The 12,272-nt window shown below is 44.1% G+C and overlaps 1 protein-coding gene across 1 annotated transcript in view; it reads left to right on the top strand.

The window, feature by feature from the left end:
* Positions 1–10,918, top strand: part of LOC128350219 (parapinopsin-like) — a 176,814-nt gene extending 165,896 nt beyond the window's left edge. The window contains exon 4 of the mRNA XM_053308108.1: positions 10,111–10,918. Within this exon, the coding sequence (XP_053164083.1) occupies positions 10,111–10,374 (264 nt within the window). The 3' untranslated portion in view covers positions 10,375–10,918. The remainder of the gene's footprint in view (positions 1–10,110) is intronic.
* Positions 10,919–12,272: the final 1,354 nt, after the last annotated feature.

The raw sequence follows: 12,272 nt of genomic DNA, 5'->3' as shown, positions 1-12,272 counted from the left end.
AAATCAAATTGAATCAAAGCAAATATGCAAATTGAATCTGGGGTGATTTGGAGAGGGTAGATTTGGATGCAAAACAAATCAGGAGTTATTTGTTGGGGGCACAAATCGAATCATAAAAATTGATTTGTGCACGTCTCTAGTTCCTGTTTATAAATTTCCTTTTCCTGTGGGTTCCAGACCAGTCGCATCAATCATGGCATGCTAGCATCTGAACAATAAACAGAAACAGCATTCTGGGAGCAACCTGCAAGCATTCAAATCAATGAGAGAGCTTTGTTATTGACTTCTGTGATAACTCTGGATAACAAATGTAGCATTCCACATACATTGTTGCACAGAGGTAAGTGAATACAATCATGCAGCTGCCAAACATGGGCACTGTTCCTCAATGCAGCCTTTACCATGCAAGCCTGGGTTTTACAGTCCTTCCTATATGGATTCATTGCCATTTTTTAAATACAATTAGACACTTTTCTGTATTCACGGACCACATTTGAGACACACATTTGAATTGCAGCCACCATCTCCAGCACACTGTCTCATTACTATCTGACCTTGCAGCATTTTTTGGTGGTCAATGAGAAGGACTTATAGTAATTAATAACAATGTAAGAATCATTAGTGTGCACCTGATTCAGTTCCCCATTTCAAGGTTAAGTCGGCTTTCCTGAAGAATGCGAATGGAGCCTTGAGTTCTTTTAACACAGACCTGCAGACTGTAAGCAGTTGGGCTGCTTTTAAAATATAGAGACCTTGAAGTAGCTTGGTAGTGAAAGTCACCCCATGGGTTTTATTTATTTTTAATGCCTTCAGATAATTCAGCTGCATTAATGTATCCTTGAGATTCCATCTTGTTGCCTTGCAATTGTACTAATTCTGAAACGAGACAGGACATGCCATTTTTAACAAGTTTTAAGGTCTCAACAAGAAAAGGCACAACAGAGCCACTGTATGGTAAGGTCAAAATATTCTGCAGAGGAAGAGTTGCAACAAACAAACAAGATTTTAAAGCACGGACGAGAATTCCCAATGGTTCTGCATATAGTCACACCCAAGGGAAGATACTCCCTTCAGTTCTACAGCATGAGAAGTACTGGATGCAGAGCTCTTTCTGCATTCCCTCCACCACATACAAGTTACATGAATGCATTGGTGTACAGATGTTGCTATGCCTGAGTGGATAACCTGAGGGTCTCCAGCTGTTGCATTCATCATCTGCAGTCACAATTGTGAGTGGGGATGAAGGGTGTTGTAGTCCAACAGCTGGAGATCCTCCTTCCATCAGCTGGACTCCTGGCCAATGAAAGCGAGGCTTACATGAGGCCATTGCCACTGCCATCCTACCTTCGGATGGGCTCCTGGCCAAAGGAAAGAGAGCATGTACATGGTCCATCACCGCCACCAGCTGCCTCCTTCAGTGGCCAGCCAGGCCCTGCACCTCCTCCTTCCATTGGCCAGGAAACCAGCCAATGGAAGGAGAATGGGTGGTGGAGCTGTGAGAGTGGGGTGTCACTCCACTCTGTACCTCATCATTAACGTATATCTATGCAATTTAAGATCTGCTGGGAGCTACTTTCTTGGATACCCTCTCCAAAAGAAACGGGATCTGCTGAGGTCAGCAGCAGGGTCTACTTTGTCATAGATGCAGTCTTACAGAATGTTGGTCCTACCTCAGGACTGGGCAGACTTGACCCTCCAACTGTTGTTGAACTACAACTCCCAGCATCCCCAGCCATAATTTAAGTTACTGGGAAAGATGGGAGTTATAGTTCAACTACAGCTAGAGGGCCAAGTTTGCCCAGCCCTTTTCTACCTGTTAGATGTCTTTAGTTAATGTTAAGATCTTTTAAGAAAATTTAGCATGGCTTTTGGTTTACCTTTTGCTCTGTGTGTGTGTGTGTGTGTGTGTGTTTAATGAAATTGTAATTGAAATTGTTTTATTCAATTAATTTGAAATATTTGACAGTGACAAAATACCTAAGAGCATTTGCTGTGGCAAGGTTATCTTCTCAGTTGTTACTGCAAAACTCCTATGGCACTGAGAACCTGCTTTTTTAAAAAAACAGGTTTAAAACACCCTGCTTGTTTTCAACAGGTAGAAAGAATCTACTGAATTATGTTGAATTTGCCTGGAGCCCATTATACAAAGACTCCAAGCAAAGGTGTATAACCCTTTGATAGCAAAATCTCATGGAAAGCTGACAGGGTCCTTGATGATGTACCTGTTTAGTGAGATAAACCAGGTTCTATCCATAAAGACTGCAAACTTGCTTTCTGGGACCATCACAACTAGGTTCTGCTATCAACATTTTCAGGTTATGTAGCCAGTAGCGGCTGGTGTGGGTGCCGCCAGGATGGGGCCAGCGAGAGGCACTTTTAAGGGTAAATTAATAGGTGCTTATCTCTACTCTCACTACACCTGAATGCTACTTGAAGCAGCAACACGCCACCCAGCACTCCCTGCGTTGGAGGATTGCTTCCGCCATTCACCTGGCTGCCAGTGGAGGATCGGCTCCACAGAGGCCAGGTGAATGGTGGAGGTGATCCCCTGCCACCGGGGGTGCTGGGTGGCCCACAGCTACTCCAAGCAGCATTCAAGTGCAGCAAGAGCACTTGAATAAAGACCTATTAATTTACCCTTAAAGGAGCCTCTTGCTGCCCCCACCCCTGGCGGGGCCAGCACTGGCCGCTCTTGCATATAGCTAAATTTTCAATTTATTTCTAGTTCCTTTCTGAGTTAGGTTGTCCAGTTTGTTCCTGTACTTGGAAGAATACTGTTATCTCCTGTGGTAGTATTTACTTTCTTGGTCCTGTATTGGTTTCATCTAATGGTCAGTGGGGCAGAATAAAGACCGAATGATGAAATTGGTTCATTACGTTTCTATCACAGGGTTCCCAGGCAGTCACCCTTCTGGGCACTGACCAGACCAGACTTCCTTAGCTTCAGCAAAGTTGCTAAGACTTCAAGCCATCATCCTGACCCGGTTTACAAATTGGTTGAGATTTTATGACTGCTGAACCTGTGAACCCATGCCTTTTTCTAAAGAAAACCAGCATATTTTAAACAAATAATTCCATTAATAATGATTCATTCCATGGCGTCAGAAAATTTATCATTTCAGAATCTATTGAGACATTTAAATTGCTGAGAATATCATCCCATTATGAACTGAGGTTTGCATTGTACAGCTCATGCCATTGGCTTGGGTGATTTAATTGTGTCTTTGGTTTTGAGGAGTGAAAAAGCCTGCTGAGAACTCCATAATTAGTAATCCATTGTTTTATTGACAAAACATTATTATTTGATTCTCAGTTGGCAAATGCAAGTGTCTCTTTATAATGGCTAGGATCAAAGAACTGTGAAAGTAATTTGGCAAGCCCAGTGGGGCTTTAGATTTGTTTTTCTTGAACAGTGTTCCCTCCCACTCCCATGTCTCTGTTAATGGTACTGCTCTTGGGGAATTGGCAGACACCCCTGACTATATTTGGGGCTTGTATGGGGAACTAGCAAATAAGAATGGAACAGCACACCTCAGAATAAATGTGTGCAAAGCTTTAGTCTTGGAAAGAACTGACACAGAGTATATAGTTCAAAAACAGAATCCGGTTTCTTTTAGGGTTTAGGGGTACAGGAAATGAAATGTGATTAATATACTACACAAGACTTAACTAGCAAAACTAACAATACTAACAAACCAATAGAACTGAGTTATGGCTCACAAAGAGGCTATTTGGCTTGAGAATTAAGTCCACTTAAGGCTGACCAGATAAACGGTCTTAGAGGACAGCTTTGGATTCTAGAGGAAGACGGGGAGAGAAGGGAAGGGAGCAAGAGGTTTTGGAGCAGAGATTGGTGATACCAAAGTCTGTCCGGTGGGGTGTGTGAACCCTTGTAGTTCAACCGATGGAGGGACCTCTCTCCTCCAGGTCAGGCAGGGAGGCAAAATCCAAAGGGGGTCTGATCTTGGGTGCCCAGTATGTCACAGCCATGCGTGCTGCAAAAAGACTTGGGAAAAGGGCTGATCTGGAGGTGAGAAGTGAAATGGGAGCAAAAGTCCAGGCAAGGCAAAATGGAGTGGCCAATGCCCGAACGTACAAGACTACAACTGGTGAATCCAAGGAAGAGACACACTGATTGATTTTGTTCGACAAGAAATAGACAGCATCTTGCCCTGAGGCAGCATGCTGACCACACCTTTCTGTTGACGAAGACAATAGGAATGGACAAAGGAGTTTATCCTTGTCCTGTTCACCTTAGCTGGGTGTGCTCTTTAAATACAATGAGGTGAGTAGTTTAAGGAACCTGTGTAGGGTGAAATGAAAGGGGCGCATCAGAGCTTATCTCATGTTTTCAGGAGACCTTAGGAGAGCCTAGGAATGTTTTAACAAGCTTGCTTCCCATGACCTGAGCCAGTCATTAGTACTTTGTTAGAGAAGTAGATCTGCTTATTACCTCTTATCTATTCCTTCCTGCGAAAGGGATAGGATTGAACTGATCCGATGTGCCAACATAGGAGGAGAGTATTTTGCTAGTTCTTTTGAAAGAATAGCACTTAATTAACTCATATCTACTCCTTCCCCACGTGGATTTCCCACTAATTATCTTTCATGAAGTAGACTTTGTCTCACAACATGCTAAACAGAACCGCAGCCTCCATGTTCATGTAGTAAGTAAGGGGTCCTCAAACTTGGGTTCCCAGATTAGGGATGTGCATGAACGACTTGTGCAGATGTGGATGGGGTGGGGAGCAGTTCCCTTAAAAAGCAGGTAAGCAGGACCATACCCGCTCCGCTGCTGCTCCACCACTTTTCTGGGCACAGCGCTTGCTCTACCAAAGGCCACATGTGGCTGCAGTGCTGTTCCCTGCAGCCTGCATGTGATGTCAGGGCTTTCGCACATGCATGCTGGTGCCGTGCACACAGGCTGCTGGGAACAGAACTTCAGCCACGCATGGCCTTTAGTACAATGAGCACCACATCCAGAAAAATGGCAGGGCGGCAGCAGAGCAGTAAGGACCTGCTTACCTGCTTTTTAAGGGAACTGCTCACCACCCCACTGAATCAGTTTGGCTGTGGGTGCCCAAGTCAGTTCAGTGCATCCCAAAGGAGGCAACAAACCAGTTTATGAACATCCCCACTCCAGATGTTAGGAAGATAGGAAACTGCCATGTACTGAGACCCTTGATCTATCTAGCTCAGTATTGTCTTCACAGACTGGCAGCAGCTTTTCCAAGGTTGCAGGCAGGAATCTCTCTCAGCTTCTTGGAGATGCTGTCAGGGAGGGAACTTGGAACCTAGATGCTCTTTCTATAGTGGCTCCATCCCCTCAGGGGAATCTCTTACAGTGCTCACTCTCCTAGTCTCCCATTCTTATGCAACCAGGGTAGACCCTGCTTAGCTTAGGGGACAAGTCATGCTTGCTACCACAAGACCAGCTCTCCTCTCCCTTATGAAGGGCTGGCCATTGTGGGCCAGTTGTAATCCAACAATGTCTGGGGACAGAAGTTTGAGAACCCTTACAGTAAGTAATAAGTATATTTCTGACTTCCAAGCTCTGAAAACAAGTAATAGGAATGTATATAATATGACTCTGCTTATGAATGTCCCTGTGGGATTGGACTGGCTGAGACACTATGCTGAGCTGTCTGAAATATAACCCATTAGTCTGACGCAGCATTCTTTCCTTCCTTCCCCCACTTCAATCATATTCAAAAATGCATAACGTTTTCCTTTGCTGTTCAGTTAACTAAATCCCCATCACATTTTTTTTAAGTAAGCTGATACATCATAAACTTTAGCATAGGCCAGACCCATGCTGACCAATTTTCAGAGATCCTTATTTCCATCTTAAGTAAATAATAAACTTGTTTCTTATTTGTTTTATGCCTTATTCTTTTGTCTTCTTATATGCAATTAACATATATACCTATCCTGCACTCACAAGGCTATGTGACCAAGAAGTTGTTTACTGAGAGCAAGGTAATAAACAATCTTATGGTGGCAGTGAAAGAAAGTAATAACCCATTAAATTCCATGAACATGGTGACACAAATGATATAAAAATTATATAAAACAAATCACATCCCTGGACTTGGGAGGTATCCAGGTGGGTTCCTGACAGTCTCACTCTGGTACTTTCCCCCAGAGTACTCAAGTGAATCTGAAAAACTGAGACTTTGGAGCTAAAGTGAGGCGTAATGCAAATCAAGACATGATATAGAGAAAATCATATAGTGAGGAGAAGAATGATCTGAGGTATTACCTCCTGGATTCCCAGTCACTTTCCCTTCTCATGCACCCTTACTATGGTCAATTCATTCTATTTACAGGTCTTCTGATGTGGGGAACTACTGATCAAAACAACACCCTATTGGGCTTTTTATCAAAACCCCATGAGTTAATGTTGGAGATCCTTCTACAATATCCCCTGCATGCCAATTGGAGGGAAGTCTGCTGGTATGCTGTGGGAGCTGCACCCATGGCCAAATAGACCAGCTGACATACTGCACGATGTTAGACATTGGGATGTAACTTTGTACAGTTGTGCAAGCACAACAATTGCATGAATGGAGCTATAGTGATATGATATATCATGGCTGCACTCTTGTGTAATTTTGTTTGAGTCATTTTAAAGTGTCCTTCAAAGCCCCCAGCTCTCAAGGACATATTGTTGGGGGCACCATGGACAGCAGAGGGAAGGGTGATTGGTGAACAGCTCCCTTCCCCTCCATGCATGAGTGAAATGTCCTTCCATTTGCATGACACTAGTCAGTAGGTGATCCACCATGCCTTCTTTTTATTTTACCTTCTGCTTCGTGTCTTAGTTTTGTTATGATGCTGCTCCAATATCTCTTTGCAGATGCCATCACAAATCATTTGAGCCCTTTAAATTACTCCAGGTGGTGACTGCTTCCATGCACCAAGCTGCTGATGTGCAGTCATTTACTATGTGGATTGTGGATTTTCTTTGCATCACAGAATCCTTCCTCTGAAAGAGAAAAAAAATGCATGAGCTATGGGGCAGGTCACACAATATGAATACTTTCCCACATGGATGCAATTGCTTGAAATTTTAAAACTGCCTTCATGAAGAGGTGCTTTGTTTATAGACACTGAATTTAGCACTGTTATGTGGCTATATTACCAGAAAGGTGAGGGATCTGTCCAATAGGGCAAGAGGCAGATATGTGGCAAACTTGCTGAAGCAGCAAGTGAGCTATCCAGTCAAGATGTCAGTCGCAAAACATGGACGGGAGCTGAACAAAATATGTGTTCTAGCAATAGTCATCAAGCAGAGGCATATCTAGGGAAAATAGCGCCTAGGGCAAGCACTGAAATTGTGCCCCCTGTCCAAATATCTGACACCCATCTTTCATAATATCAGCTCAAAAATACAAGTCAAGCTTGTTAATCTTTTAGTATTTCAAAAACTATTTAGCAATGGACGTAGCCAGACCAAAAAATGATAGAAAACTACAAATTTCAGTATGCTGGAGCTAATGAAATACCCAAATACTATGTGGAGGTGCACTTGGAAAACTAAACAGAAGTGCCTGTCTAATTCTCTGCTATGCATTGTAGCATCACTATTACATAAGTTTTAAAAATAAATGGAGAATTTGACTTTTCCCAGATACTCTGAAAATAATTAAAGGATATGCAGAGTAAACTGTGTCACTGCTTGGAATATATTCTAGTATTTCATAAAGACATTTAAAATGAGAGAAAGAGAGCAAGAAACTCCCAGTGGGCCTTAATACTAAGGATTTCACACTGATCCAAAGACAAACTCACCATTAATAGCCATATTATTAAGACATCACATTTAACTCACTTATCACAAGAAGCAAAGTAAGAGCAAATGAATACAATCCTAGCTCATAAGCTTCAGCTCAGTATTCACAAGCCCTGATTCGCTGTACATAGTGCCAAACTAAATATGTGTACAGTGACTTATATAATAATAATAATAATTATTATTAAATTACCTGTAGCCCCTTTGGGGGGCTTCCTAAAGGTCGTGTTTGTGTGGGGTCTGCAAAGGTTCCCCCTCTCCCCGCTGGCCTCTAGGTCCTCATAGGGACCATTTGAGCATGTGCGGTGGCCATTTTTTAAAATATTTTTTAAAATGGCTACTTAAAACAAAATGGCCACTGTGCATGCTCAAATGGCCTCTGTGAGGCCTGGAATGGCCTAGGGCCTCAAAGAGGCCATTTGAGCATGCACGGTGGTCATTTTGTTTTTGGTGGCCATTAAAAACAGAATTGTAAAAAATGGTGCCCCCTTCAAGTGGCACCCAGGGCACATGCCCTGCCTGCCCCACCCTAGATACACCCCTGTCAGCAACCAAAAGGTTTTATAGCTAGCCATGCTGCCCTGCCACTCAGGGCATATCTAGGGTAGGGCAGGCAGGGCACGTGCCCCTGGCACCACTTGAAGGGGGTGCCATTTTCTAAAATTTTAAAAACCTGAAAAATGGCCACCAAAAACAAAATGGCACATGCTCAAATGTAGGCCAGGCCACGCCTCACAGGCCAGGCCACCTCACAGGCCAGGCCACGCCTCACAGAGGCCATTTGAGCATGCGTGGTGACCATTTTGTTTTGAGCAGCCATTTGTTTTTTAAAAAAATTAAAAAAAAATGGCCATGACACATGCTCAAATGGTCCCTGTGAGGCCCTAGAGGCCAGCGCGGGAAGGGGGAACCTTTGCAGACCCCTCCACAGCCTTTAGAAAACCTCCTGAAGGGGCTACAGGTTAAAAAAAATAATATAATATAAGTCACTGTACACATATTTAGTTTGGCACTATGTACAGCGAATCAGGGCTTGTGAATACTGAGCTGAAGCTTATGAGCTAGGATTGTATTCATTTGCTCTTACTTTGCTTCTTGTGATAAGTGAGTTAAATGTGATGTCTTAATAATATGGCTATTAATGGTGAGTTTGTCTTTGGATCAGTGTGAAATCCTTAGTATTAAGGCCCACTGGGAGTTTCTTGCTCTCTTTCTCTCATTTTAAATGTCTTTATGAAATACTAGAATATATTCCAAGCAGTGACACAGTTTACTCTGCATATCCTTTAATTATTTTCAGAGTATCTGGGAAAAGTCAAATTCTCCATTTATTTTTAAAACTTATGTAATAGTGATGCTACAATGCATAGCAGAGAATTAGACAGGCACTTCTGTTTAGTTTTCCAAGTGCACCTCCACATAGTATTTGGGTATTTCATTAGCCCCAGCATACCAAAATTTGTAGTTTTCCAGCATTTTTTGGTCTGGCTATGTCCAACGCTAAATAGTTTTCGAAATACTAAAACATTAACGAGCTTGACTTGTATGTTTGAGCTGATATTATGGTAAAGTTATCTGAAAGATGAGTGTCAGATATTTGGACAGGGGCGCAATTTCAGTGCTTGCGCTAGGCACTATTTTCCCTAGATACGCCTCTGCTGCCGCTTCCTGATACATCAGCAGGGACTGAATACAGAGTATAGTTTGATTCATGGTTCTTCCACCAGAGCAGGGCTCAGAGATGGAAGGGCCACCAGATGGGCATGGCACCTTCTGATCTTGGCTTCTCTGCTTCTGGGGTCCTAGGGATAATAGTGGAGCATCTGAAGCTAAAGGGTGTTACATCAAGGTGCAGCAGGTCACCCAAGGTCAATAGACTCCCCAGGTGTGAAGTCTTCTTGGGCAGTGTTTCTGGGTGTTTGTCAGTCCCCACTGATCCCCATATATGTTGAGGGTGATGTCTAGAACCTAATCCAAGGAGGATGTCTTAATCCAGTTGTGATTCCTGACAGGGAGATGGTTTAAAAAATAATAAAATTGTAATGTCAGTCCCTGGGAAACGCAATTTACCATTCTCTTTCTTGAACTCTTAAAAAAAAAAAAAAAGCTTCTTTCCTCAAGGTAAATATATTGAACTACACTGAGCAAATGGATCTGGTAATTGATTTCAGTTTTTCATTTCAGTGCCTTGTAGGCTACATGATGAGGCCCCTAGGCCACCTGGGCCACTACTGAGATCTTGCTCAAATCAAGGAGGGGATACACCAGTCAGATTACACATGTGTATTTCTTTAACCTGTATACTTGTGTGTTAGTTCTACAGATGCTTTTGTGCTCTTTTGAAATGTGGGAAGAAGTCAGGCAGCTCCAGCAACAAATGTTCCTCGAGATCTACTCGAGTGTGCCGTACAATCCGAAGAGCACACGACGACAACAACTTCACATTCATTGCCGCTTCTGCAGGACAGCCTTCCTCAGAACATCAGGAAGCAACTGTTAGTTTACAGAATCCAGAAGCAAACAGGGACAGTTTGAAGGCAAAACAAACAGTGTTGATCGTGGCGCATTATAGTGCTTGAGAAAAAAAAGCCTTCTCTCTTTGGGACTGAAAAGGAGGCAGCAATTGAGGAGTCACTGAACACTGGATTTTTAAAGTTCCTAGCTCTACAAAGAATAAATCTACAACTTGTTTTCACTATCTGATACACAGATAGTATGCTATATAAAGTTATGAGACACCTAGAAAGATCATCTTAATCAACTGAAGCATTGCTGGCGTGTTCTAGGGTCCTTCCAAATGTAATATCAACAAATCTACAGGATCCTTCTTTAAGCAGTGTAAATGTTCCAGATTATAATAATGCAAGAATAAGAACATGGGTGGTCAGCCTGAAACACTACTGTCATATGTGGCACACACACACAGCAGGACTTTGTGAATGGGGACAAGAAACCCACTGGTCCTGGCTATGAGCTACTTCCTGCCTGCTTCTCCAGCGCAGAGATGCTTCCTGCTTCCTGACTCAGTAGATCAAAGGGAAACCCCACCCAAGTTATATGGGGTTGCAAATGCATGTAATTTTTATAGAGTGCTGTTATTTCATACTTTGAGCTGGACTTGTGGCAGTGGCACACTTCTGAGAAAGCTGGACACTCCAGAAAGATTTAATCTCTCTTGCTGGCCATAAAATTAGAATTTCATTCTAAAGGTTAGAAATATTCTTACTGGAAAAGGGAAGAGGTTTTTTAACATTATATTACAAACTAGTATTTTTAAGCCCGTTATGATAACGGGCGCTAGCTTTCTATCCCGTCTTTTCTGTCTCTCTCTCTCTCTCTTTCTGTCTCTTTCCCCCCCCCCCCTTGTCCCCTCTCTCTTTTTGTTTTTTGTTTTGTTGTTGTCTCTGTTTTTGTTCTTCCTTATTTTGCTTTTACTTTTTGGGGTGTGTGTGTGGATGAATAACGGCCAAAATGGCCCATGAGAAGGTGGCCGCCCCCGCCTATCGCCCTCCCACGCACCCAGCTGCCGGAGCCCACCTTACCCGCTCCAGCCCGAAGGAGAAGAGAGGAACTCGGGAACAGAGCTACTCTCTGTGTTAAACTGCTGCCCATACTGTCGCAATGGACGCAATAGGCGTCCTTTGCGTCCATAGCGGCAGTTTGAGCAGTGACTTAGCACAGAGAGGAGCTCTGCTCATGAGCTCCTCACTTCTTCTTTGTGAGCTCCTCTCTTTTCCCTCGGGCTGGAGCGGGTAAGGTGGTCTTCGGCAGCTGGGAGGGCAATAGGCGGGGGCGGCGACCTTCTCATGGGCCATTTTGGCCCTTAATCTTTTTTGGGGGGGGAGCGGGGAAGGTGATTTTGGGCAGCTGGGAGGGCGGGTGAGCAGGCAGCGGTGGCTGTGAGCAGGCGGGGGCCTCATTGGCGGCTTCGCCGCCACCTCGCCCAGCTTTATTTTGGGCAGCTGGGAGGGCGGGTGAGCAGGCGGGGGCGACGGCTGTGAGCGGGCGGGGGGCCTCGTTGGCGGCTTCGCCGCCACCTCGCCCAGCTTCCCTGTCCCCCGTCTCGGTCTTCCCCCGCCGCCTTTGCCCTCGCCTTTTTCAGGGCAGCCGCTTCTGGTTGCCTCGGCCTCCTCTCGCCGTGCCGCCTCGGCCACTTTCCCCCGCCGCCACACACTGGCTAATGGCTGCCCGTGGCTGTGGGACACTGGTGTCTGAGGTCCTGTGTCCCTTGGGCTCTTCTGGGCCTGCGCTTCGCGCAGGCCCAGAACAGCCCAGGGAGGCAGGGACGCAGATCCCCAACGTTCCAAAGCCACGGCCACTCACTTAGCCTTTTATTATATAGGATATTAATGATCTCTTCTAGCACGAATTATCAGCAGACCCTGGAATATAATTTTCCAGTTTCTATGGACAGATTTTTAATTATATTTCAACTCAAACCTTACAATAGAATTTTGAGTATATTATAAATAGCACT

This window comes from Hemicordylus capensis, chromosome 3, assembly GCF_027244095.1.
Source record: "Hemicordylus capensis ecotype Gifberg chromosome 3, rHemCap1.1.pri, whole genome shotgun sequence".
Classification (NCBI taxonomy): domain Eukaryota; kingdom Metazoa; phylum Chordata; class Lepidosauria; order Squamata; family Cordylidae; genus Hemicordylus; species Hemicordylus capensis.
Note: the sequence above shows the minus strand (reverse complement) of the source record. Positions and strands in the feature narration are given on the sequence as shown.